Source organism: Cricetulus griseus, chromosome 4 (genome assembly GCF_003668045.3).
Source record: "Cricetulus griseus strain 17A/GY chromosome 4, alternate assembly CriGri-PICRH-1.0, whole genome shotgun sequence".
NCBI lineage: Eukaryota > Metazoa > Chordata > Mammalia > Rodentia > Cricetidae > Cricetulus > Cricetulus griseus.
The window spans coordinates 128,789,123-128,815,980 of NC_048597.1; the positions used below are offsets into that span (position 1 = coordinate 128,789,123).

Sequence of the window (26,858 nt, forward strand, 5' to 3'; positions counted from 1 at the left end):
AAACCTTCATTACATCTGGATTAAATTTCGTTGGTATCTGATTTCATTAGTCTTGATATTTGAACCAATTCATTAAGGAAATGAATCAATCCTCTCAGCATGGGACCCAACGAGGAAATATAATTCTCTTTACACCCCTGATGTATTTCTCTTCACATATTCATATCATATATCAATCACATAATATTTGTTTGATATTTTTCCAACTAAACATATCTCAGGATCTAGTGACATGTCTGGCATAAGCATCCAGCCAGCCGGCAAATCTTTACTGTATGTTTATTTTGGCACTGTGCTGCAATGGTGAGTTAACACCTCACTCAGCTCCAGAGGACAGGGAAATGAAATGAACAAATACTAACGCTGGGCTGGGGAGATAAAGTGGATACAGTCCTTGCTGCATGAGTGTGAAGACTGGAGTTTGGATCTGCAGAACCCATATTAAAAAGCCAGGTGGGTGTGGCGGCTCATTGTAATCTCAGTGCTCTGGAGGTGAAGACAGTATTGCTCTGACTAATTAGCCTAGCTCAATCAGCAAGCTTTGGGTTCAGCAAGCCTCAGTATTTAAGGCAGAGAGAAATCAAAGATAGTGGGCATAACCTCTGGCCTTCATATGCATATGCACTCACATGTACCCATACACGAGGACATGCACACATGTAGCATACACATTTTAAAAAGATTAATATTTGGTGTAGGTAAGATACTAAAAGAAACAATATCATTAAATATGATTTTATTCAGGTTTGCCTCAAAATCATGTTTATTTAAAAATAATTTACGGATTTATACTCACAAGACATGCGCATTACAAAGTAAAGAATCAGAACATTTATGGCTTAGTTCTAAGGAGTTCCTGGATTCACACCTTGTCAACATTATCAAGGTTGGAGAGCTGATTTCAGTATAGTGATCACAGGTTCTATAGTACAGAATAGCAATAGTTTTCTAACCATCATCAGCACACACTAACCACCACCACACAGCAATAGTGTCATTGTTTTGAAAAGCATAAAAAGATTTCTTGAATGTAGTCACATTGGGAAGAGTAACAAACAGGTGTCTGGATTCCCATCCTTCCTCCATCATCCTGTTAAGTCCACGTTGGGGTCCTGGCATAAGATTGAAGTTTAAGGAGGAGCCAAGAGGTATTCCTAATTAGGTATTCCTGTTCCCAATAATCTTCTTCACATGAAGATGCAAAGTATGAGTATCATGTATCCATATTCTTGCATTTCAAATGGCGTAAGAAAGTGTTTACATAGTGAAATTACTCTTACTATTTTTCTTCTGTGCTGGGGATTAAGCTGGGGTTTTGCTTGCTAGGGAAGCACTCTCTCCCGGTCCCTGTACTGGATTCTTGAATTAGTATCATCAGTTCTTGCCTTAGTGATTTAACTTTAGCTAATCATTTCTTCTTCTAAGCAAGCATCAGCTGCTTTAATCTCTCCCAAATGCATGGGTCTCTTTGGGTTGATCAATGCGATAAAGGAACTGTGCAGGTGAGAAGTAGCCAAGATACTCCACTGTGTCTGGGGTAGTATCATAGTGGTAATGTCCACCTTCTCCGTGATGACTGAAGAAATGAGTGTGCTCCAGTCGCAAATCAAGCCCCTAGGATAACAGTCTTGTTAGTATGGATTCAAATTATTTTGATTACAATGTACTTAAGGGGAAGGAGAAGCCTTTTGTTACTTTTTCAAAGTCTTTTAAAATTATTTTTGTTGCTTTGAGATAGGAACTTCCTATGTGGCTGAGGCCAGCTTTGAACTCCCAATCTTCCTACCTGTATCTCCTGAATAACAGATCATAGGCACCTGTGATTAAATTTTTTGTTAGTGCTGGTGCTTGAATCCAGGGCTTTATGTACACCAGGTGAGGGCTCTGTTACTGAGCTATATCTCCAGCTGACTAGTGTTTAAGTAAGCAATGGAGTCACATGCTGAGAAAAGAAAAGCCAAGGATGCAAGAGGGTAGTCAGTCACAGTCACTAAAGTGTAACTTCCCTCTTTTTCTTCCTTTCCTTTCCTATATGTCCTTCTGGGAAGACTTTTAACATTGTTATTCAACTGTAGCTTTCTACCCTGTTCTGCATATTGCTTATTTTAAAATTAATAACAAAGGGGGCTGGGGATGTGGCTTAGCGGTTAAGAGCACTGGCTGCTCTTCCAGAGGACCCAAGTACAATTCTCAGTACCCATGCTGTAGTCATCTGTAACCCAGTTCCAGGGAATGTGACACCCTCTTATATCCTCCAGGGACACCAGGCACACACATGGTACACACACATGTAGGCAAAACATCCATACACATAAAAATAATACAATTTAGTTTTTTTTTTCTTTACAAAATTACAGTATAGCTTAAGATCTCTGACTCTGAGAGCTTAAATGCTTTGGCTATGATATCTATGTGGCATTCTGCTCAGGGACTCAGTGTGTCAACAGACACATTTACAATATTTCTACTACTACAAAATGTTGTCATTGGTAATCTTTTAACTGATCATCTCACAGTCACTGGCTCCCAAGGCCTGCCCATCAGTATTTTGGCAGACACTTTTAACTGGCTAACAGCACATTTTTTCAAGTCTGTAGCATTAGCATATGATGAACACCAAACATAAAGACAGGAGACCTAAATCTTGTGCTGTGTTATTATTTATTGTTTTCTTAAGACTGGGTCTTACTTTGTAGCCCAGGCTGGCTTGGGTCTCACAGAGATCCTAGGGAGTGCTGGGAGTAATGTCCACCATGCCAAGCTCTTTAATTGTTTAATAGAACAACTTCTGTGTAATTTAAAATATCTGTTCTTTTACTTTCTTGAAGGTAAAGTCTGCTCTGCCCAATGCTCAGTGTAGAAAGCCACATATTCCCTCATTGTTAGGACAGTTCCCATAAACTGGGCATAGTGACATATGCCTGTAACCTCAGCATTTTGGAGGCAGATGTAGGCAGGAGGACCAGAAGTTCTAGGTCATCCTTGGCATAAGGAGTTGGTTGTGGCTTGGATTGATGCATGAGGTCAAGAAATTAAAAAAAAAAAAAAAAAAGTCAGGTGTGATGGCACATGCCTTTAATCCCAGCACTTAAGAATTAGAGGCAGGTGGCCTGGTCTACATAGTGAGTTCTAGGATAGCCAAGGCTGTGTAGAGAGACCCTGTGTCAAACCCCCCAAAACGAAAGAGATAACCCACAAGGCTATCCTCATGCTTAAATAACAAAACCCATATGAGGCTCACAAGATGGTTCAGCTGGCAAAAGTGCTTGCTGCCAAGCCAGGCAACCTGAGTTTGATCTGTATACTCATATGGACTGACTCTCACAAAGTGTTATCTGACCCCCACACATGTGCTGTAGCATGTGGAGCTCACAAGTGTGTGTACACACGCACGCACGCACGCACGCACGCACGCACGCAGGCGCACACACACACACACACACACAATAAATAAATATTTTAAAAATGAGTACCAAGCATTATCACTGAGTATAAAAAGCAAATGAAGACTCACCGGGTCTTTGGAGACAAAAACTGGCAGACAAACCAAAGGAGCCTTCATCTCATAAAAATGTAGCCATTTATTGACAGCTTCATCTGAGTTCAATGGGCAGGAAGAAAACTCTGCTGGCTACAACAAAATTGTTAAACAGGAAAACACACTGAATATTAAATAAGAATTAAAAAAATGTTTAAAATATCTCATTATAAATTTTATACATCTCACTGACTGGTTTTGGCATTAATTACCTACCCCAGTTCTAAGGCTAGTCAACCCATTTATACAAACTAAAACTTATTCCTAAATTAATGGAAGGAGGGAGGCAATTACTATCTCCTTTTACTTTTCATGAACCCTCAGTCTTTCTGCTGTAGATATTTTCTGTTTTATGTGTGATTTTAATTTAATGTCTTGTGATATCAGGAATTGAACCTGGGGACTTGTTGATACTCTATGCAAGCAATGGCCCCAGCCCCTCACCATTCTAAAATATGTTTCTTCTGCAATTCTGTGGACTGAAACCAGGACCTCCTGGCTTCTAGGCAAGCACTCTATCACAGAGCTATCCAGTTTTCCTGTTCAATCCTTCCACCCTAGTCTTTTGTTTTTTCTTCAGTGATAGGCGTCAAACCTAGGGCCTTGCACATGCTAGTCAAGGCCTCTCTGCAAGCTACAGCCCCAGTTCTTCTGCGTTTGATCTGTACCATACAATTGCTGCCAGGAAGAGCAAGTGAGTGGATAGAGAAACAAGGCTCTACAAGTTGATAGAGGCATTAAAGAGAATAAAATACTTTGTGATAAGCTTAAACAAGGAGGTAAGAGATCATATGTAGAAACTATAAAAATTTCTGAAAGAAATTAAGAGTGGTATCAGCAATTTGCTTCAGCAGGAAAAAGATAATCATTTTTTATTTTTATGTGTTTTCATGTTTTGCCTGCATGTATGTGTGTGCACTATGTGCATGCCTGGTACCCATGGATCCCAAAGAGGGCATTCAATCCCCTGGAACTGGAGTTCATGAAGGCTGTGAGCCACTATGTGGGGGATGAAAACGGAAGCCAGTCCTCTGCAAAAGTAGCAAGTGTTCTTAATCACTAAGTCATTTCTCCTGCCTGGGTGAATGATTTTTCAACAAGAGTGCCAACACCAGCCAATGGGAAAACTGTACACACACATGCAAAGGGATGAAGGTAATCTTTACACCATATATAGTTACATTCAAAGGAACAAAAGTCCTTACCATGTCAGCAAGGTGACCTGAATTTGATCCCTGAAACCTATGATGGAAGACAAAGCCCAACTTTCTATTTAAAAAAGGTTATTAATGTCTGTGTGCAGAATGGGGATGCGTGTGTGTTGCAATGTCAATACAGAGTCTGTTTCCTCTTTCTACCTTTAAGTGGGATCTGGGCATTAAACTATTATCTCCCGCCTCCAGAGCAGGCAACTCTCAGCCTGAGGACAGACTTCTCAGATTGTCCTCTGACCTCCACATACACCATGCATAATAATAAAAACACTGAGAAATTGGAATGACAAAGTACACTGTGTTTAGGGAAGATTGAGCTGTCAGTACTCATGAAGACTATCTAAGAACTTGGCCTAATGTTGAGGGTGGCTTAGCACTACAGTCCTTGCTCCTAGGTGTAAGGCCTTGGCTTCCATCCCTAGAATTCCACCCCACCCATGAAAGCAAAAACCAATAACAAGACTCATCATTGCTAAGGATATGGCTCTGTGGTAAAGTGACTGTGAGTTCCTGGGTTTGATCACCAAATGGCAAAAGACAAAGCAGAGAAAATGAATGTAACTGCTATTTAAATGTTGTTCTCACTAGGTATCTCTGGCTGGCCTGGAACACACAGAGGTCTGCTTCCCAAGTCCTGGGATTAAAGGAATACACCACCATATCAAGCTGCTATTCTTTTTTCGAGCCAGGGTTTCTCTGTATTGCTTTGGAGCCTGTCCTGGAACTCACTCTGTAGACTAGGCTGGCTTTGAACTCACAGAGATCTGCCTGCCTCTGCCTCCTGAGTGCTGGGATTAAAGGTGTGAGCCACCAACATCCAGCTTCTTTCTTTTTTAAGTGGAAAAATCTACTAAAATGTCAGAGTTAAAATTTATAGGAAATGAACAACAACAAAAACAGAGGGGAAAATTTCTATGACATAGGAGGCTGAGGCAAATGGCTTGGTAATCCAAAGCCAATGCAGTCTATATAGTAAGTTTGAGACTAGCCTGAATTATACAGCCAAACTCTGCCCCCCACCTCAAAACATGAAAATCTGATGTGCTATGCAGGCAGATGCACAGCCCTTACCATGATGTGGGCCTTGACATTCCCCTTCTGCACAATGAAAGTGCCTCCCATTCCCACAGGCTTGTTTCCATAGTGCTTCTCTAGAGTCTGCCTCATGCAAGTCACAAAATTAAGTTGTCCTGTTCTTCTCTTGGCTTGCACCTCAATGACCTGCAGAGGGCGAAATGGTGCACAGAACTGTATAAACTGTAGAATTCTATGTAGATAACTACCTAAATGGACAATTATAAAACTTACTCCACCAGGTAAATATTCTTGTCTGCTCAGCACACACAGGTTAGAGTTGAGGTGTCTCAGTCCTTGTGAGTCTTAATTAACTCTCTTTCTCTCTCTCTCTCTCTCTCTCTCTCTCTCTCTCTCTCTCTCATCTCCTCTCCTCCCTCCAAGGTGGGGAAAGTTTGAGGATTACCTGTCAGACTTAATGGGCTTCATTGCTGGTAATGAGGACTGAAGAGTGTTTACAAGGTCTCACTTCCTGTTAACTCTGGACAAGGTTTCTCTACATTTTTGGTTGCTTTTAAAACTCTATTTCATTTCTCAAGTAGCTGAAGAGGCTCTTCTTTCAAGACCTACGTCCTCACAGAGGCTACTCTGAGATCAAGCAGGCATTCATTCTCCTTATCCTCTCCTTGTTTTTGTTACCACCACTTCTAGTACAATGCCGGCTATTCTGAAATAAATGCCTATTTACTACCTGTACGTAGGTGTAATCTTATTGTTTTGTGCAAGTGACAATACCCTAGACTAGTATCTTCTACTCAGAAAAGTGTCCAGTTTACTAAGTAATAGTCGTAACTTTGGTTTAAAAAAAGATTTTGTCTTTCTCTGTACTGTTCTGAATATTTTATTATTTAATTAAATTAGGCTATATAAAAGCTTTGGCATTGGCACATCTGATTTTCCTGGGAGAACTATATTGGGGGCAATAAAAGCTCAAATTTTGCTATCTGAGACAACATACTTTATGTATGTTGAATGCTATGTTCTGATGGGCATAATCACCTTGCCAGGTTGGCCCTCACTGGCAAAAAGATTAGCCAGTAGTGCGCATCCAAAATCGTGATATTTTTGGCTGTACTTCTCCAGCAGGCAACTTCCATCTGCAGGGTTAATTCGGGCAAAGTAGCTTTCATTCACAGGACGGTTGTTTTCACTTGCCGTTTGAACAATTGGCATGAACTGGAAATAAAAAGTTAATTTTAGATTATTAACGAGTAAAATGTTTTCTCAGACTTTAAGAAATTTTACCCCAGGTATCTTTCCCAACATATTCATATATTTTTGTGGGGTTGGAGATTGAAGCCAGGCCTTTGTTCATGCTAGGACAGGGGTCTACCAGTGGCGTACATTCCCTACCCTTATTTCAAATTGTAATCTAATCAAACAAGAACAACATGATCATTCCCTGGTGCCTCTTCAAGAAAAGACTAATTAATGGTCTGTCGGGGGAGGAGCTTTACCCCTGTCCCCTCCCGCTGTCCAGCTGCACTACAGTGAGAAGCTGTTTCACCACGTCTTCCTCACTAGGCTATTCTATCTCCCCAAAGGGTCAAATCAATTGGGAAAAATCAGCCACGTTGGAAACTTCTGAAACCATGAACCAAACAAGTGTTTCCTTTTAACTATCTATTTCCATTATTTTGTCACAGCTGTGGACATCTAACACAAACATCTTATAATACGGTTTTTGAATTTTCTTTTAGAGTCATTTATTTTGTATGTATAAGTGTTTTGCCTGCATCTATGTATGGCATACCTGGTGCTCACAGAGGCCAGAAGGCAGCACTGGATCCCTGGAACTGGAGTTACAGATGGTTGTAAGCTGCCATGTGGGTGCTGGGAACTGAACTTGGGTCGTCTGGAAGAGCAGCCACTTAACCTCTGAGCCACTTCTCTCCCCATCCCCAGTTTTATAAAATGTTTACAATATTTCTTTTTTGGAGACAACTCTTGCTGTATATCCTAGTAACTTTCTAAGAAGGCTACACTGGCACGGGACTCACAAACTTAGATACAATCCTCTCTCCTCAATTCTGGTATTACCGTGTCTATCATAACACCTGACAAAATGTCTTCTTATTTAATTAATTATGTTTTAAGATAGGGTCATATTCTGTGGTCCTGGCTGGCTATTAGATCAGGCTGACCTCAAACTTAGAGTTCTTGAGACATAACTATACAGTGGTATCTTACTATCATCTGACACAAAGCATATTACAATACAACATATATAGTATGCATGGCACACACTAATACTAGCCAGTAACTTTTATAAATAGCCAATGGTTCAACTTTGATAGTTTCTTAGTATTTGGTTTTTTTACCTCAAACTTAGAGTTCTTGAGACATAACTATACAGTGGTATCTTACTATCATCTGACACAAAGCATATTACAATACAGCATATATAGTATGCATGGCACACACTAATACTAGCCAGTAACTTTTATAAATAGCCAATGGTTCAACTTTGATAGTTTCTTAGTATTTGTTTTTTTTTTGTTTTTTGTGTCCCCCCCCCCCTGTGTAGCTTTGGAGCCTATCCTGCACTCGCTCTGCAGACCAAGCTGGCCTTGAACTCACAGAGATCCACCTGCCTCTGCCTCCCAAGTGCTGGGATTAAAAGTGTGCGCCACCATCGCCCGGCAGTATTTGGTTTTTAACATAGAGTTATCCCCATCATTTCTCTTTGAATCCAAAGTTGCTTTTATATAAAAACAAGGATTTGTGGAGAAGTGAGGGATCTTAGATATATGTAAGAATAAAAATCACTAGGTGTGCAGTGAACATGACAATCCCAGAACTAGACAGGGGGAGGAGGACTATGAATTTGAGACCAGTCTGGACTACATAGCCTGATTCTGTCCCAAAAAACAAGGACACACTACACACACAAACACACCCCTAGCTACCATTTTGGCTTAACCTGTTCCTTAAAAACTGGAAAGTAAAGGTAGGTGCTTCATTAGCATTGGATCAATTGGAGTATCAACTAGCCCAAATCTGGAGAGTTATCAGCTACTTACAATTCAAAAAGAAGGTGGTTTTGTTTTTTCCTTTGAGAGAAGTTCTCCCTTCTGACTGGCTTGGAATTCACTATGTAGCCCATGATGGCCTTAAACTTGCACAGTCCTACTGCCTCAGCCTCTGAAGTGCTAGAACTACATGTAGGAGTTGCCACTCACAGCTAAAAGTAGATTCTGCCAGGCCACGGAATAACTCAAATGTCAAATGAACAAAATAACAATACTATACACAAACTGACCTCAGAATTGAATCCAAGCGTCTGAAATGGACCTGCCCCTGCTCCAAGGATAAAAGCTCCAGGCAGCTTTATTTCTTTTGCAATCTCATTTAGGTCATAAACCTATAAAAAGGAAGAAGTTATTGAAGCTGTAATATAACAATTTCCTGGTTTATATTTTACAATAGTCCACTGCTTCCTCGCCTGCCTGCCACACTCACCGGTGGCCTTAGTGACAATCAGGAGTCAACCCAGTTTCTATCATCTGTGAATACAAAGAATAAAAGCATACTTACTTTTGTTTTGTTTGCAAGAGGCATTAAGTAAGGCACACCTCCTACTTCTGCAATTCTAGTTTGCCCACAGATGCCTAAAAAACACAAGTCATCTTAAAAGCAGGCAAACATATCATTCAAATATAAAATTCCAGAAGACACTAACTTAGTAGGAACAGATTAAGAACCTCAGTGTTGGAACTAACAGAGAAGTTGAAAGTGGTCCCTGCTTGGTCCTGCTCCAACTCCACTGACATCATCACTGAGCGTGGCTTGGTGGCTGATGGCATACTGACAACTGGTTGAGAGGGCAGGGGCCAACTTTTGGGTGAAATTTCTAGAATTCATCTGCCTAGTCCCTTAAAAAATCTCCCTTCACCAATGGCATTTTCATTTTTTTTTAAAAAAATATTATTTTTTGGCATAAGTTGTATATTGAAATTTTCAAAACATTTTGCTTTAGTGCATTTGCTTTAGATACATGCTGAGAAATCTTTCTGAGTTGTTTATACAAATCGATAACCTTTGTTTTGTTTTTTGTTTTTTTTTTGTTTTTCGAGCCAGGGTTTCTCTGTGGCTTTGGAGGCTGTCCTGGAACTAGCTCTTGTAGACCAGGCTGGTCTCGAACTCACAGAGATCCGCCTGCCTCTGCCTCCCGAGTGCTGGGATTAAAGGCGTGTGCCACCAACGCCCGGCACAAGCCCTAGCACCTTTGGATGCTAGGAAGAATTTATGTGTGTAAATCTATAGTTGTGTAGGTATTCTGTTGTTCTGTGGGAGGGACTGAACCCAGGGCTAAAACCATACCCTACCACTAAGCTGTCCCCTCCCCAGGTTCTCTCTCTCTCTCTCTCTCTCTCTCTCTCTCTATATATATATATATATATATATATATATATATTATATATATATATTGTTTTTTTTTTTTTTTGAGATAGGGTTTCTATGTGTGACAGCCTTACCGTCTGGAACTCTGTAGACCAGGCTGGCCTCGGACTCACAGAGATCTCCCTGCCTCTGCCTCCCAAGTGCTGGGATTAAAGGCATATGCTACCACTGCTTAGCTATATTTATTGATTGGTTTTATGTATATGTGTATATATCCAAGTGTGTTGTTTGAATGTACAATATATGTGTTTATGTGCATATATTACACATGTATGCCACAAGTAGAAGCCAGAGACTTGCTCTATCACTCTTTGCCTTATTCCTTGAGGGTCTTTCACTGAACCTGGAGCAAGTCCCAGCAACCTTTTGTGTCTACTCCAGAATGCTGGGATTATAGGCACACATGACTACTTCAGGTTTTTAAGTTTGTGGAGTGATCTGAACCTGGGTCCTCATGCTTGAGAAGCAAGAGCTGTTACCCACTGAGCCATCTCTCTAGCCCCTCTACTTACGTTTTGTCTTTATTACATTTATTCTGTATGTGTGTGGTGGTGCAGGCCAGGGATCAGACGCAGGCCACTGGGTTTGACGGCAGGGGCCTTTACCTGTTGAGCCACCTTGGCTGCCCCTCCACCTACATTTTTAGTGTTATTGTGACAATGAGGTGGGACACAATTTTGGAGAAGGCACTGCTTAAAGCAGAGTAGAAATTATCTTTTACTTGAGAAGTCTTGCAAGGATATCATTCATTGAAATACATGTCATCGCCCTACTGTTATATAGAGGAGAGATGCAAAGTCTTACAGGTGCCTTCTGTACTTGGGGAGGAGCAGAAATTATCCACAGATTGTGCATTGAGAGAAAGAGATGCTGGTGGCTGGTGGAACTCCTACAGGGCTCTTAGCTGACCAGGAAAGGTAAGAAGGGAGCCATAGGCAGAGATGTGCCACACACAACAGAAAACTCCTAGAGAGCTAGTAGAGACAAATTTCAAAGGTGCTAGATCCTGGTTAAAATGACAAGATTAGATGAAAAACTCAGATGATTACACAAAATAGGTGGAGGCGGGGGGGGGGGGGGGGGGGAAGATCCTGGAAAAAGCATCACAAAGAGTCTGCTATACAGAGAAAGGCATCTGGAAAAACAAATTACTCTTTCCAAAGTGAAAATCAGAACCTACTGGTGATTACATGGGAGAAGAGAGAAGAGGGGATGTTAGTTTGTTCATTCACAAGGTTTAAGTGGGGCTGGAAAGATGGTTCAGTAGTTAAGAGCATGGATACTACTCTTCCAGAAGACCTGGGTTCAGTTCCCAGGACCCACACCATCTCTAGTCCATGACTCCAGTCTCGGAGGATCTGTGTCCTTTTCTGTCCTCCATAGGCACTAGGCATGCACAAGGTGAACAGTTATACCTGCAGACAAAACACTAATACACATAAAATCAATGTTTTTAAGATGGTCTCTCATGGTTTCAAGGTGTTGAGAGAGACTGACATCTGGTCTATTTACAATCACAGACTGTTAGAAGACCCCCTTCCCCAACATGAAGCTGAACTTTCCTATTTAATGTATCTAAGAATGTAAGGATGTGGTACACTGTGGGGCTTATTCCACGTAATAGAATTCATAGACACGAGAGGCAGGACTAGCATCTAAGAGTTCCAAGCAGATTACTTTTTAACCAAATATTTCAATTAACATAATAAAAAACAGAAAATGCACGAGTCTTTTTTTTTTTTTTTTCAAGACAGGGTTTCTCTGTGTAGCTTTGGAGCCTATCCTGGCCCTCGCTCTGTAGACCAGGCTGGCCTCGAACTCAGAGATCTGCCTGCCTCTGCCTCCCGAGTGCTGGGACTAAAGGCGTGCGCCACCAACGCTTGGCTGGGAGCCGAACTCTTATATTTTTGGTTGTGAGCCTAGCCTTTAATGGCTGAGCTATCCCTCCAGCCCCTGTGTAGCTTTGGAGCCAGTCCTGGAACTAGCTCTTGTAGACCAGGCTGGTCTTGAACTCACTGGGCAAATGCAGGGATCTTTAATCCTTCATCACCAGAGGGCATAACGGAGGAGGTTAAACTTTGAACACACCTGCCTTGATTATGACTGACCCTGAGTTTGCTAGCCTCTTGAAAGCTCACTTTTTCATGAGTGAGCTGGAGCTAGCCCTTACATGGGAGTGCTGCTGCCTCAGGATGTCTAATCCAGTCTGTCACACGCAGACTGTTTGACTCAACCAAGTATTCCAGTTCTTCTCCTTCTCACTTCAAACTTGACAAATTCCTTGAAGGGGTCTAAACATTTAACAGCTGGATCAAACATAAGCCTAAAGAGGCTTATTTAATTTTAAGTCATGTATATGATGTGTGTTTGTGTGGGGATATGTGCTCAGGAATGCAGACTCCTTTGGAGTCTAGAAGAGGACCTTGGATCCCTGGAGCTAGAGTTGCAGGCAGCTGTGAACTACTAATGTGGGTGCTGGAAACCGAGAGTCCTCTAAAAGAGCAAAAGTGCTTTTAACTGCTGAGCCACCTCTCCAGCCCCCAGATATAGGCGTCTTAAGATATTTTCTGAGCTTGATAAATAATGCAACCAAAAATTAAAGGAAGGTTTTTGTTGTTAAGATTTATTTATTATTATGTAAACAGTGTTCTGCCTGCATGTATGCTTGCACACCAGAAGAGGGCACCAGATCTCATAACAGATGGTTGTGAGCCACCACATGGTTACTGGGAATTGAACTCAGGACCTCTGGAAGAGCAGCCAGTGCTCTTAACCTCTGAGCCATCTTTCTAGCCCCCTAACAGAAGTTTTTATAAGTCATTTGGGAAGTTAAAAACAAAATCCTTATGCTCTCAAATCTTAGCCTACTGAGTATGTTATATAACCAAAGTATCAATGGTTATGAACACATCTGAAACACACTCTGCTAGGGCATACAATGAAATCTGACCCACAGAAATTAGCCAAACTGAGCCTGAAAGTTTTAAAAACAGCTTTTATTCATAGAGGAAAATAATACTGGCTTCTGAAAAAGAGTCTGAAAACCAAAACCATTTTTTATTTTTTTTTAAGACTACGTACCTTTTACAGGAAAGGTAAATGGTTCCTTTGTTAAATCTGGGCAGTCAACCACAGAGACCTGGACATCAGCAAAGTTGTCCTTTAGTCCCTTCTGCAAAACTAATAAAAGACATGCAAAGGAGTTATTTAACAGATAAAAATTTGGCCACCATATACTAAGTCTTCCTTCAAAGTTTCTTTTTTAGACTCACATCCAAACTTACTATAAAAAAGAGGGATGGGCAGGGGTTGTGGCACATACCTTTAATTTCAGTACTAGGGAGGTAAAGGCAGGTGGATCTGAGTTCAAGACCAGCCTGATCTACAGAGTGAGCTTCTGGACAGCCAGGGCTACACAAAGAAACTCTGTCATGAAAAAACAAAAAAGCAAACAAACAAACAAACAAAAGAGGATGGACCCCAGGGCTTCCACACAAAGCACATAGTTTACCACTAATCTGCACCACCAACCACCAAGGAGTGGCCTTACTGATGAATGAAATTAGATTTTGACATGGTCAAGGATATAATGTACTATTCTATGACATATAAATATCCATAATTACTAACCTTATTTCGTTGTTTTATAGACAAATGCTCCCCATAGGTGCATATATTTGAATGCTTAGTTACCAGGGAGTAGACCTGTTTGAGAAGGATTAGAAGGTGTGGCCTTGTTGAGGAGGTGTGACACAGGGAGCGGGCTTTGACGTTTCAAAAGCCCTTGCTTGTCAGGCTCTGTCTATCTGCCTCTGCCTGTTGATCAGGATGTAAAGCTCTTAGCTACTGCCCTGGCACCACGCCTGTCTGCTTCCCACCGTGATGATCAAAGAACTGTAAAACTTTTTTCCATTGTATAAATTTAGCTTCTTTATCAAAAATCAGGTGTTTGTAGGTGTGTGGGTTAATATCAGGGTTTTCAATTCGATTCCATTGGTCTGTCTGTCTACTCTTGTGCCAATACCAAGCTGTTTTCATAACTATGGCTCTATAATAGAGCTTGAAGTCAGGAATGGTGATGTCTCCAGAAGTTCCTTTATTGTACAGAGTTGTTTTGACTATCCTGGGTCTTATGTTTTTTCATATAAAGATGAGTATTGTTCTTTTAAGGTCTGTGAAGAACTGTGTTGGGATTTTGATGGGGATCGAGTTGAATCTGTAGATTGCTTTTGGCAAGATTGCCATTTTTACTATGTTGATCCTACCTATCCAAGAGCATGGGAGATCTTTCCATTTTCTGGTATCTTCTTTAATTTCTTTCTTTAAAGACTCAGAGTTCTTACTGTACAGGTGTTTCACTTTTTTGGTTAGCGTTACCTCAAGATATTTTATGTTGTTTGTGGATGTTGTGAAGCATGATGTTTCTCTGAGATTTCTTTCTCATTGTGTTTATCATCTGTATATAGTAGGGCTACTGATTTTTTTTTAGTTAATTTTGTATCCTGCCACTTTGCTGAAGGTGATTATCAGCTGTAGGAGTTCCCTGGTAGGAGTTTTTTGGGTCCCTGATGTAGACGATCATATCTGTGAACAGTGAGAGTTTGACTTCTTTCTTTCCAATTTGTATTCCCTTGATCTCCTTTTGTTGTATCATTACTCTAGATAGAACTTCAAATACAATATTGAAGAGATATGGAGAGAGTGGACAGCCTTGTCTTGTTCTCAATTTTAGAGGAATTACTTTGAGTTTCTCTCCATTTATTTTGATGTTGGCTTGGTTTATATTGCTTTTATCATGTTTAGGTATGTTCCTGTTATTTCTGTTCTCTCCAAGATCTTTATCATGAAGGGATGTTGGATTTTGTCAAAGTTTTTCAGCATCTAGTGAGATGATCATGTGGTTTTTCTTTTTCAGTTTGTTTATATGGTGGATTACATTGATGGATTTTCATATGTTGAACCATCCTTGCATCCCTGGGATGAAGCCTACTTGATCATGGTGGATGATTTTTCTGATGTGTTCTTGGATTCGATTTGCCAGTATTTTGTTGAGTATTTTTGCATCGATGTTCATGAGGGATATTGGTCTCTTGTTCTCTTTTTTAGTTGTGCTTTGTGTGGCTTGGGTATCAAGGTAATTGTAGCCTCAGAAAAGAGTTTGGCATTGTCCCTTATGCTTCTATTGTGTAGAACAATTTGAGGAGTACTGGTATTAGCTCTTGTTTGAATTTCTGGTAGAATTCTGCAATGAAGCCATCTGGCCCTGGGCTTTTTTTCGTTGGTAGACTTTTAATGACTGCTTCTATTTCATTAGGGGTTATAGGTCGATTTCAATTGCTTATCTGTTCTTGATTTAATTTTGGTAGTGATATCTATCCAGAAAATTGTTCATTTCCTCTTCAACAAATGGTGCTGGCATAACTGGATTTGGACATATAGAAGATTGCAGATAGATCTATCACCATGTACAAAACTTAAGTCCAAATGGATCAAAGACCTCAACATTAATCTAGCCACACTGAACCTCTTAGAAGAGAAAGTGGGGGAGATCCTTACAAATTGGTACAGGAGACCACTTCCTGAACATAACACTAGTAGCACAGACATTGAGATCAACAATTAATAAATGGGATCTCCTGAAACTGAGAAGCTTCTGTAAGGCAAAGGATACAGTCAGTAAGACAAAATGTCAGCCCACGGATTGGGAAAAGAACTTCACCAACCCCACATCGGACAGAAGGTTGGTATCCAGAATATACAATGAACTCAAGAAGTTAGCCACCAAAACACCAAACAATGAAATTTAAAAGTGGTGTGCAGAACTAAATAGAGAATTCTCAACAGTGGAATCTAAAATGGCTGAAAGACACTTAAGAAAGTGCTCAAAATCCTTAGCCATCAGGGAAATGCAACTCAAAACAACTCTGAGATACCATCTTACACTGGCCAGAATGGCTAAAATAAAAAACACCAATGACAGTCTATGCTGGAAAGGATGTGGAGAAAAAGGAACACTCCTCCATTGCTGTTGGGAATGCAAACTCGTAAGACCACTTTTGAAATCAGTATGGCGGTTTCTCAGGAAAATGGGAATCAGTCTACCTCAAGAGCCAGCAATTCCTTTCTTGTGCATATACCCAAAGAATGCACATTCATACAACAAGGACATATGTTCATAGAAGCATTATTTGTAATAACAAGAACCTGGAAGCAACCTAGATGCCCCTCAACTGAAGAATGTTGAGATACAGAAAATGTGGTACATTTACACAATGGAGTACTACTCATTGGAAAAAAGCAATGGAATCTTGAAATTCACAGGCAAATGGATAGAACTAGAAGAAACCATCCTGAGTGAGGTAACCCAGTCACAAAAAGACAAACATGGTATGTACTCACTCATATATGAATTTCAGACATAGAGCAAAGGATTACCAGCCTACAAACTACATCACCAAAGGAACTAGGAAACAAGGAGGACTCTAAGAGAAGAATGCATGGACCCTGGAGAAGGGGAAGGGACAGGTTCTCCTGAGCTAATTGGGAGCATGAGGGTAGGGGAGAGGGAGCTGGGAGAATGAGAGGGGGAGAAGAATAGGGGAGAGGAGAAATGGGGGAGCAGGAAGGTTGAGTTGGGGGAAGAATAGAGGAGAGTAGGATGAGAGATACCATAACAGAGGGAGCCATTATATGTTCGAAGGAGAGATCTGGCACTAGAGAGATTTCCAGAGATCTACAAGGACAATCTAAGCAATAGTAGAGGCTACCCTAAATACCCTTCCCCTATAATGAGACTGATGACTACCTTATATGTGATCCTAGAGCCCTCCTGCAGTGGCTGATGGAAACAGAGGCAGACACCCACAGCTAAACACTGAACTGAATTCTGGAACTCAGTTGCAGAGAGGGAGGAGTAAAGAGCAAAAAGGTCAAGACCGGGCTGGTGAAACCCACAGAAATAGCTGACCTGAACAAAGGGGAGTCCATGGACCCCAGACTGATGTCTGGGAGGCCAGCATGGAAATGATCCAGATCCTTGAATATGGATGTCAATGAGGAGGCCTCGGCACTCTATGGGGCCTCTAGTAGTAGATCAGTATTTATCCCTGGTGTAAGAAAGGACTTTGGGAGCCCATTCCACATGGTGGGCTGCTCTCTCAGCCTGGACACATGGGGGAGGGTCTAGGCCCTGCCCAGGATGATATGACAGATTTTGGGGATCCCCCATTGTGGGGGTTACCCTCCCTGGTGAGCAGAGGGGGAATAGGGTGGGGGACTGGTAGGGATGGGGGAGGAGGGGAGGGAGAAGGAGAGGGAGAGGGAGAGGGAGAGGGAGAAGGGATTGACATGTGAAACAGGCTTGTTTCTAATATGAACTAATAAAAAAATAATTTCTTGTTAAAAAAATTGTAAAACTGGGGCTGGAGAGATGGCTCAGAGGTTAAGAGCACCGACTGCTCTTCCAAAGGTCCTGAGTTCAATTCCCAGCAACCACATGGTGGCTCACAACCATCCGTTATGAGATCTGGGGCCCTCTTCTGGTGTGCAGATATACATGGAAGCAGAATGATGTATACATAATAAATAAATAGAATCTAAAAAAAAAATTGTAAAACTGTAAGCAAGCCCCAGTTAAATGCCTTCTTTTATATGAGTTGCCTTGGTGCCTTCACTAAGCCCTGGGCATGTCCCTCTTTTTTTATAAGGTGAAGGACAGTTTGTCATTTGTTGTCATGGTGTCTCGTCACAGCAACAGAGCAGTAGCTAAGATGTGAAGAAAGGAAATGAACTGCATACAGGTAAAGGCTAGCTTTCCTCAAGGAATTTTTTTAAAAAAAAACTAATGAAAGGAATTTCAAGCCATATATTTAGTGGAGGTTACAGACAAGTGTTGCAGGATATTTGACTACATTATAACCCCCAAATTGTGATATTTAAAGAAAATTGACCATAGGTCAAGAGGCAGAACAAGCAACCAGTTGACTGAAAGTAACCATTGAGAGTAAGGGGAAGTCAGTGGGCGGGGGGGGGGGGCACACAGGAAGTAGAAGGCAGGAACAACTGGTTGGAGGAGTTTTTGTTTCAGACATGACAGGAGAAAAGTCTCTTTCTGTGAAGCTGGTGGAGGAGGAAGGTCAGGAATGTCAACTGGATGCTTTCTCTGCAGCTCTGAGCTAGCAGGCTTTCACTCCCGCATCTGGCTCCAGAGTCTTTATTGGTAAAATAGAAGATAGAGCCCTAGTTAAAACAATATTTGCCTCTCTATGTGGAGGTGGCTGAGATGGCAGCAGCGGGATGTGAAGTCTCCCTAGGCTACCTTCTCAGCAGGGAGGCAGCAGCAGCCATGGAGGCACAATCAGCAGCTGAGATCAGGTGCAGCCACTATGCTGCAGATAAAAAACAACACAGGAGACCTCAAGCCACACCAGCCAGACACAAGAGGAGAGACTGCATGACTTCACTTTAAGTGTGTCAAATGCAGGTATCAAAGGTGATGGATAATGGTTACCTCTGGGGATAGAAAGGCTGACTGGAAGCCCATGAGGGAGCCTACTAGGGTGCTGGATATATATTTTGATCTGAATGGCAGTTACATAGTTAGGGTTTTATTTCTGTGAAGACATACCATGACCATGGCAATTCTTATAAAGGAAAACATTTAATTGGGCTGGCTTACAGTTTCAAAGATTTGGTCCATTACTGTCACAGAAGGAAGCATGGTGGCATGGAGGCAGACATGCTGCTGGAGAAGGAGCTGAAAGTTCTACATATGAATCCACAGGCACCAGGCAGAGAACTAGCTTAAGCTTCTGAGACCTCAAAGCCCACCCCAATAGTGACACACTTTCTCCAGCAAGGCCACACCTCCTAACAGTGGCACTCCCTATGGGCCAAGCATTCAAAACACATGCATCTCTGGGGGCCATAACTATTCAAACCACCATACATAAGTACAGGTGCTCACATTCTTCAAATGTTATACTTTATTGTAGGTACATTGTGCCATACTACAAATATAGAGCTCTTAGCATTCTAGAGCTTTTTTTTCTGCTAGAACTTTATTTTACTTGGTTTTTTGAGACAGGGGTCTCACTATGTAGCCTTGGCTGTCCTGGAACTCATTATATAGACCAGGCTGGCCTCAAACTCAGAGATCTTCCTGACTCTGTTCAAGAGACATTTTAATACTAATTTATAAAAGTATGTACAATAACCTGGCATCCCACTGCTCCTTACCAGTGAAGAATGATACCTGTGAAAGTCAGAATCTGATACCAATTAAGAGAGTGACAGCTTGGCCAACAAGAGCAGGATCTTCTATGGCTAGGAAGAGAGACTGCTACAGTGCAGATCTATTTAACAGAAATACATGTATTTCATTTATTTATAGGCTGTGCACACACACATGCATACACACACACTCACTCATGCATGCACACACGAATGACAACTAGCGGGACTTCTCTTCTTTCATTAAGTTGGTCTGAGGGATGGAATTCAGGTTGTCATGCTTGTGCTGCAAGCACCTAAATTTGTCCACTGAGCTAGTTCATCAGCCCTATGAGCATTATATTGTTTTTTTTTTCTCAAAGATTTTATTTATTCATTATGTATACAGTTACCTGCATGCATGCTTGCACACCAGAAGAGGGCACCAGATCTCATTACAGATGGTTGTGAGCCACCACGTGGTTGCTGGGAATTGACCTTGGGTCCTCTGGAAGAGCAGCCAGTGGTGCTCTTAACCTCTGAGCCATCTCTCCAGCCCTGACCATAATATTGTTAAGGATCAAAAAAGATATTATAAGGAGAATGCAAAAAAAAAAAAAAGCAGGTACATGTTTGATTCAGTCTCTTCAAGAACACGTTAACTACCAGACAGCATTCTGTGAGAAGTAAGGGACATTTATAGAGACAGAAGTTACCCCAGAATGGAACCTAGCCACATCAAGGACAAGGCAGATCTCTGAGACATCAAAGGTTTGAGTGCATACCTTCTAGGCTTCATTTTGTGCACTCATCCATCTTTTTTCTTCTCTACTTTAGATTGGGGGAACTTCCTTAAATTCTTGTTTGAACAAGGTAAACAAAACATAAGAAATATCCACAAATTTAAGTGAATTGACAATCTGTAAATTAGGAGGCAGGGCAAAGTATATTTGGAACCATGATCAATAGTAGACTATATATCTTACTTTTATTATTTATTTATCTATCTGTCTGTCTGTCTGTCTGTCTGTCTGTCTGTCTATCTATCTATCTTTAATGTGTGAGTGTTTTGCCTACATGTATGTCTGGCACCATCTATGTGTCTGGTGTTGAAGGAGGCCAGAAGAGGGCACTGAATCCCCTAAAATTGACAATTACAGACAACTGTGAGCTGCCATGTGCATTCTGGGGACAGAACTAGGATCACCTGAGTTCAACCAGTGCTCTTAACCACTGACCTATCTCTCCAGCCCCAGCAAACTATATATTTAAAGAATATTGTTAATATTGCACTATTCTGTGTGTTCCTCTGCTAATTTTCATTGCATAAAGGTGGTAGTAACAAGATCACAATAAATGTTATATGATGGTTACTTCTAGGAGAATAAGCAGAGAAGGAACCAGCTGGGAACAAAATGAATTTTGAATTTATCTATAATCACCTTTCAAAAAATTTAAAACTATGCATACACGTGTCAATATGTATGCAAAATCCAGCGAAGACTGGATTTTGTTTTGTTTTGTTTCTTTTCGAGACAGTTTAAGCATGACATAAAACTACATAAAATACCTTAAAATCCCAGCACTCGGCTGGGTGTTGGTGGTGCACGCCTTTAATCCCAGCACTCGGGAGGCAGAGGCAGGTGGATTTCTTTGAGTTCAAGGCCAGCCTGGTCTCCAGAGCAAGTGCCAGGATAGGCTCCAAATATACACAAAGAAACCCTGTCTTGAAAAACCGAAAAGAAAAAAAAATATAATAAATTTAGGGGCTGGAGAGATGGCTCAGAGGTTAAGAGCACTGGCTGTTCTTCCAGAGGTCCTGAGTTCAATTCCCAGCAACCATGTGGTGGCTCACAACCATCCGTTATGAGATCTGGTGCCCTCTTCTGGTGTGCAAATATACATGGAAGCAGAATGTTGTATACATAATAAATAAATAAAATCTTATAAAAAAATAAAAGCTTCTTTTATTTTTTGAGATAAGAATTTTGAATTTTTTTAAAAATAAAAATACTGAACAGATATGAAATGGAAATTTCTGTATCAAAAGTACCATTTCAATAAGATCCAGATAGGTAATTAGTTACATAAGTATCTCAGGGATCTTTTGTTTTTGTTTTTTTTTTCCTGACAGCCCTTAAAATCCAAGGCTAAACCGGGCATTGGTGGCACACACCTTTAATCCCAGCACTCAGGAGGCAGAGGCAGTCGGATCTCTATGAATTCGAGGCCACCCTGATCTCCAGAGTGAGTTCCAGGACAGCCTCCAAAGCAATACAGAGAAAACCTGTCTTGAAACCCCCCCCCAAAAAAAACCAACAAAACAAAACAAAACAAAAAAACCCAACAATAACAACAACAAAAATCCCAAGGAGAGATGGCTCAGAGGTAGCACTGGCTACTCTTCCAGAGGAATCTGACATCCTCACGCAAACAAACATATATACATGCAGGCAAAACACCAATACACATAAAAATAAATAAGTAAAAATTAAAAAAAAAAATTCCAAGAGGGAGCCTCTGATGGTGGATTAGTATTTTCCCCTGGTGCAAGAAGGGACTTTGAGAGCCCATTCCACGTGAAGGGTTACACTCTGGCCCTGGACACATGGGGAAGGGCCCAGGACCAGCACAGGAAGATTTGGTGGACTTTGCAGAGCCCCCTTTGAGGGCCCTACCCTGCCTGGGGAGTGGTGGGTGGATGGAGGGGGGGTGGGGGTAAGGGGAGGGAGAGGGAGAAGGGACTCGAAACAAGCTTGTTCCCTAACTAGAACTAATAAATAAATTTAAAAAAAAATTCCAAGGCTAATATTTTTACCTTCAGCAAGCTCCTCCAGACTTGGCACATGGAAAGAAAATTCAATACAAGCCATTTTCTTTCTTCCCAGCAAGGCTGCTCACACACAGCTGTTGGCTGACTATCACAGATAGTTAGCTGTTGGCTAACTATCACTAGAGTTCACAGGACACCAGCACAAATAGTCCTTGGGGGAATCTGGAAATGCACAGTAAAGTTCAGTTACTTGATGAAGGCAAAGGTCATCGAGGTTCCATATCCTCAGAGTTCACTTATGTAAGGAGGGCAAAGTGCCCGAAGCCTCCCTTAGAGCCCCAAACACAACACCATGTCCATTCCACGTGATAGGTGAGGGACCTCATTCCTACTGTTCTTTCTCTCTTCCTTTTAGTCTGTTTTCTCCTCTCCCTCCTCCCTTCCTGGGAGTGTTGTATGTAGAACTCAGGGCCTCAGCTAAGTCTTTTTCATTTCTGTTTATTCAGTACTGAGATGGAACCAGGGCCTCAGGTAGGCCAGGAAAGCAATCTCCTGCTGAGTGCTATACTCAGATTGAACCTGGGCTTTTCTAATAGAGGATTAGAATATGGCCTTGAAACAAAAGATATGTACTAAGAATTACAAACAAGTGGTTTACTACATGTGTGCATGTGTGTATGTATGTACAATTTATAGGAGTTTATACAGTTCTATGTATATACAAAGACATAGGATACATCATTTGTTTCCTACTCTCTATTTGACATTTAAAGTACAAGTTAGTTGTCTTAGGTGAAATAAGTTGTTTTTCGTATTACATTTATTTATTTGTGTGCATGTGCACACCACAGCACACCTGTGCAGGTCAGAGGCTAACTTACAGGAGTTGGTTCTCTCTCCATCATGTGGTTGCTGGGGACTGAACTCAGACAGTCTGTTGTGATGGTAAGTACCTTTACCCACCAAGCCATCTTGCTGGCCTGACTACCTTTATTATTATTTTAAGATTTATTTATTTATTATGTATACAAGGATCACTGTATGGCCCAGGCTAGTCTGAAATAGTGCTCCTCCTGATTGAACCTCTTGAGCGCTGGGATTTTATGTGCGTGCACCACACCTGGCTTTAATGTAATTCAGTATTTATGGAGAAAAATGAAAGCACATTTGATAATTATGCCCACAGCAGAAATAAGAATTCAAATTAGATCCAAAGACATCCCTAATTTTATACTCCTTACCTTCTTAAAAGAAGGCGTTTGTTTTATATCTCTACCAAAATAGAAACAAAGGTGCAACTATGGGAGCTTCGGCCTGAACAACTGGTTTAGAGATGTAGAGTTGTGGCAGGCTGACGGCAGTGGAGAATATGTGATAGAAAGTGTGGTGTGGAGAAGGGCATTGGTGGTGCACGCCTTTAATCCCAGCACTTGGGAGGCAGAGGCAGGCGGATCTCTGTGAATTCGAGGCCAGCCTGGTCTCCAGAGCAAGTGCCAGGATAGGCTCCAAAGCTACACAGAGAAACCCTGTCTCCAAAAACCAAAAAAAAAAAAAAAAAAAAAAAAAAAAAGTGTGTGTGTGTGGAGGGTGGAACTGGGTTAGGACCAAAAGGCAAAGGCTTCCTCATAAAGTCAGAGTGGCTCCAGAATGGCCTCTAGCTAATATTCACTCTTCCGATTGAGTGGTAGGGTATTGGTGGCTCAGAAACAGGGGTGCACAAACAGGAAGCTAAGTGTAGTGGGAGCAACAACGCAGAAAGCAATGGGCCAACTTTGGCAACAACACTGAGTGCCATTATTGAAGGCATATGTCAGAAACTGTCAGGCCCTTTAAAGCTTCTCAAAATTCCCAAATCCATGACAGACTTGCAGCACACTTCTTATTATACAGAAGAGGAAACAGATCAGAGAGAATGTGGAAGTTACCCAAGATCACCCAGCTGTTAAATAGCAGAAACAGAATTCAAAAGCAGATCCAAACCAGTGGTGATGGTGCACATGTTTAGTTCCAGCAGGGGCAGGGGGCAGGGGGCAGGGGGGCAGGGGCAGGAGGTAAATCAGGGCCAGCCTGATTTACATATTGAGTTATAGGACAGTCAAACAACAGCAACCACAACAAACTCAAAAGCAGCCCTGTAAAGCCAGTGTGCACCCCTCTCCCATGCTGAATCAGCAGCATCTGACAAAAGGAGGTGTTCAGGGTGACCCTGCAGCACCTAACAGAACTGGTAATGCTTAAGCTTCATCTTCTCTGTTCCAAGTATACTGCACACAATGGGTGCTCTATTAGTTAACCATTAAGCATTTATGATGTACCAGACTGGTAAGGTTCAAGCACATGTCTGGCTTCACAGATGTGCAAATTGTACAGTCACATAGGACCCCGAATTCATATAAATCTACATGTACCAAACTACACGGACAGGTTGGGGTTTTTTGTTTGTTTTTTCTGTCCTGCTTTTCTTTTCTTCCTTCCTTCCTTTATTATTATTATTATTATTATTATTATTATTATTATTATTATTATTATTATTTTTGGTGATGCCAGGGATTGAACTCAAGGCCATGCATACTAGCAAGCTCTCTATAATTGAGCTGTATCTCTAGGCCAACAACTTTCCATTTGAACTGTGTTTGAAAACTCACAGGATATTGAAGCATAAGCAGGGCCAAGGTATAGCCTCCATCATACCTGGTCACCCACTGAATAAGGTGGGTTTTTTGTTTGTTTGTTTTTGCTCTTTTGAGATAGTGTTTTTCTGTGTAACTCTGGTTAGCCTGGAACTCAGAGGTTGGCCTGCCCCTGCCTCTTGAGTGCTGGGAATGAAGGTGTGCACCACCACCAGGCCTAAAGTGTTTTTAATGTCCCATTAGAACTTAATCCTGGTAGACTTGCCATATTTGGGAGTCCACAGATAGTCAGTACTGCAGAATTCCAGATTACAGGCAAAATGTGCAAAGATCAGGAAGTAAAAGGAAAGCAAGTAAGTTAATTTGGTACATTGTTTCAGATACAGTAACAAATACATAACTTATACAAGTTAGTAAGCAGAAATCCAAACTGCAGTGATTCTGCAACTGGGCCTTATGATCTTAGTAGGCCCTAAGACCTTAGTACAACTGACTGACTCCACGATGGAAGTGCCATTAAGGCTGTAAAACTCCACCTGCCAAAACTAAAACAAAAGCCTAATCCAAATCCATAGCTCTGAGGCAGTTTCTAAATGTACTAACCTTGCTTTTTAGCTTTTATAGTTCTGCTTGGTTAGATGTTATGTTAACTGGAGTGGGTCAAATCATGACAGGATTTTTGTGCTTATAAGCTCACCCTGAGAAAGGCTTAGGGCTACACTGGGATCCCGAACACTCAGTTGGTTGCTGGCTGGCTAATAAAGTTTTTCTATTGGCTTTTAACCTATGTCTGAACACTCTTCTCTGGTGAACGCCCCACAACAATTCTGCTCATTAAGTTCTTTTCTTTTTTCAAGACAGTTTCCTGGAACTCACTCTGTAGACCAGATTGGCCTTGACTCATTGATATCTGCCTGCCTCTGCCTCCCAAGTGCTGGGATTAAAGGCCTAGAAGCTCATTAAGGTTTTTTTATTTTTTTATTTTTGGTTTTTTGAGACAGGGTTTCTCTGTGTAGCTTGTGCTGGCCTCCAACTCACAGAGATTCGCCTGCCTCTGCCTCCAGAGTGTTAGGATAAAGAGTGAGGTGAACCTTGGCAGGTTTCATGGCGGGCGAGGTTGACCGAGGCCAAGGGACAAACATTCCAGGCAGACAGCTTAAATGAAGTTTTATTAGGAAGAGGCAGGCCAGCATAATGCCTGATCCTTACACCCAGTGCTGGGATTAAGGGCATGAGTCACCACCGCCTGGCAGTACACAACATAAAGATGGTAAAACTTGTATTAATAATTCTAAATTTTCCTTACTTATGGGGAAAACATAGTCTAGGCTGGCCTGGCAATCCTCCTTCAGACTCTCCAGTTCTGCGATTTGCCACAGTTCTCAGCTATTTGTCACTTTCGTTTTGAACAGGACCCTGCAATTTAAGTTTGCACTGGTCCTGAATGTGACAGTCTGAGATGCCTGTCTTAGAGCTTACAGCGAATGCACTGGCTGCTTGCAAGTACAGCAAGACCTTACTTTTAAGGCGTGTCCAATCATAAATGATAACAACTGTTGACTAAGGGCAAGCAGATCTGCTGGCTTGCTTGTCATACAATACAAAGGTGCAGCATGGAAAATAACTCAAAGCAGCTCACTACTGAAAAGAAAGTACTGTAGGGCTAAAAACTGTTTAGCCCTACACTGTTGAGTCAACTCAGGATCTGAAGGAGGAAGCCCATGCCTGCTGGAAGCTAACTCCTGAAGGGTGGGGTGCCCAAAGCACCTGGCACCCTTCCTCTGAGGGGGAACTCCGCACACAGTGGGCTCGGCCCCACAACATGCGGACGCTCACCTGACCCGCAGTGTCTTCACGCCTGCAGGAATGCCTTCTTCCCTTCACCTACCCAAGTTCAACGTCCTGCTCCCTTCCGCCAGCTCAAAGCCTAGGGGCGAGCCCGGTACCGCCTCTCGCGGAGGCCCCGCCCACTCCACAGTCCACGCACATAGCCACGCCTAGCACGTAGCCGCGCT

At 41.7% G+C, this 26,858-nt stretch overlaps 1 protein-coding gene and 1 pseudogene across 3 annotated transcripts; both read right to left on the reverse strand.

The window, feature by feature from the left end:
* Nucleotides 1-719: 719 nt before the first annotated feature.
* Nucleotides 720-26,829, reverse strand: CUNH11orf54 (chromosome unknown C11orf54 homolog). Of its 3 annotated transcripts, none has more exons than XM_027410850.2 (9): nucleotides 26,680-26,829; nucleotides 22,259-22,435; nucleotides 13,312-13,410; nucleotides 9,364-9,437; nucleotides 9,089-9,190; nucleotides 6,826-7,002; nucleotides 5,824-5,973; nucleotides 3,515-3,631; nucleotides 720-1,614 (listed from the first exon to the last, which is right to left on the reverse strand). In XM_027410850.2, exons 2-9 carry the CDS (start codon nucleotides 22,311-22,313, stop codon nucleotides 1,441-1,443), a joined length of 948 nt encoding a protein of 315 aa, XP_027266651.1. In that variant the 5' UTR covers nucleotides 22,314-22,435; nucleotides 26,680-26,829; the 3' UTR covers nucleotides 720-1,440. The 3 variants fall into 3 exon arrangements, with proteins under 3 accessions (XP_027266651.1, XP_027266652.1, XP_035299349.1); XM_027410851.2 differs by having other exon boundaries at nucleotides 26,732-26,813; XM_035443458.1 differs by lacking the exons at nucleotides 22,259-22,435; nucleotides 26,680-26,829 and adding an exon at nucleotides 19,854-19,894.
* LOC113835172 lies at nucleotides 19,475-19,596 on the reverse strand (annotated as a pseudogene).
* Nucleotides 26,830-26,858: the final 29 nt, after the last annotated feature.

Bases quoted from the DNA above. Each gene is read 5' to 3' on its own strand.
- CUNH11orf54 (XM_027410850.2), bottom strand. From the start codon at position 22,313: ATGGCTTGTATTGAATTTTCTTTCCATGTGCCAAGTCTGGAGGAGCTT. The intron at 9,438-13,311 runs GTACGTAGTCTT...TGTGTTTTTTAG, and splicing joins ATTTACCTTTCCTGTAAAAG to GCATCTGTGGGCAAACTAGA. The intron at 5,974-6,825 runs GTGATTATGCCC...CGCCCTCTGCAG, and splicing joins GTGAGGGCCAACCTGGCAAG to GTCATTGAGGTGCAAGCCAA.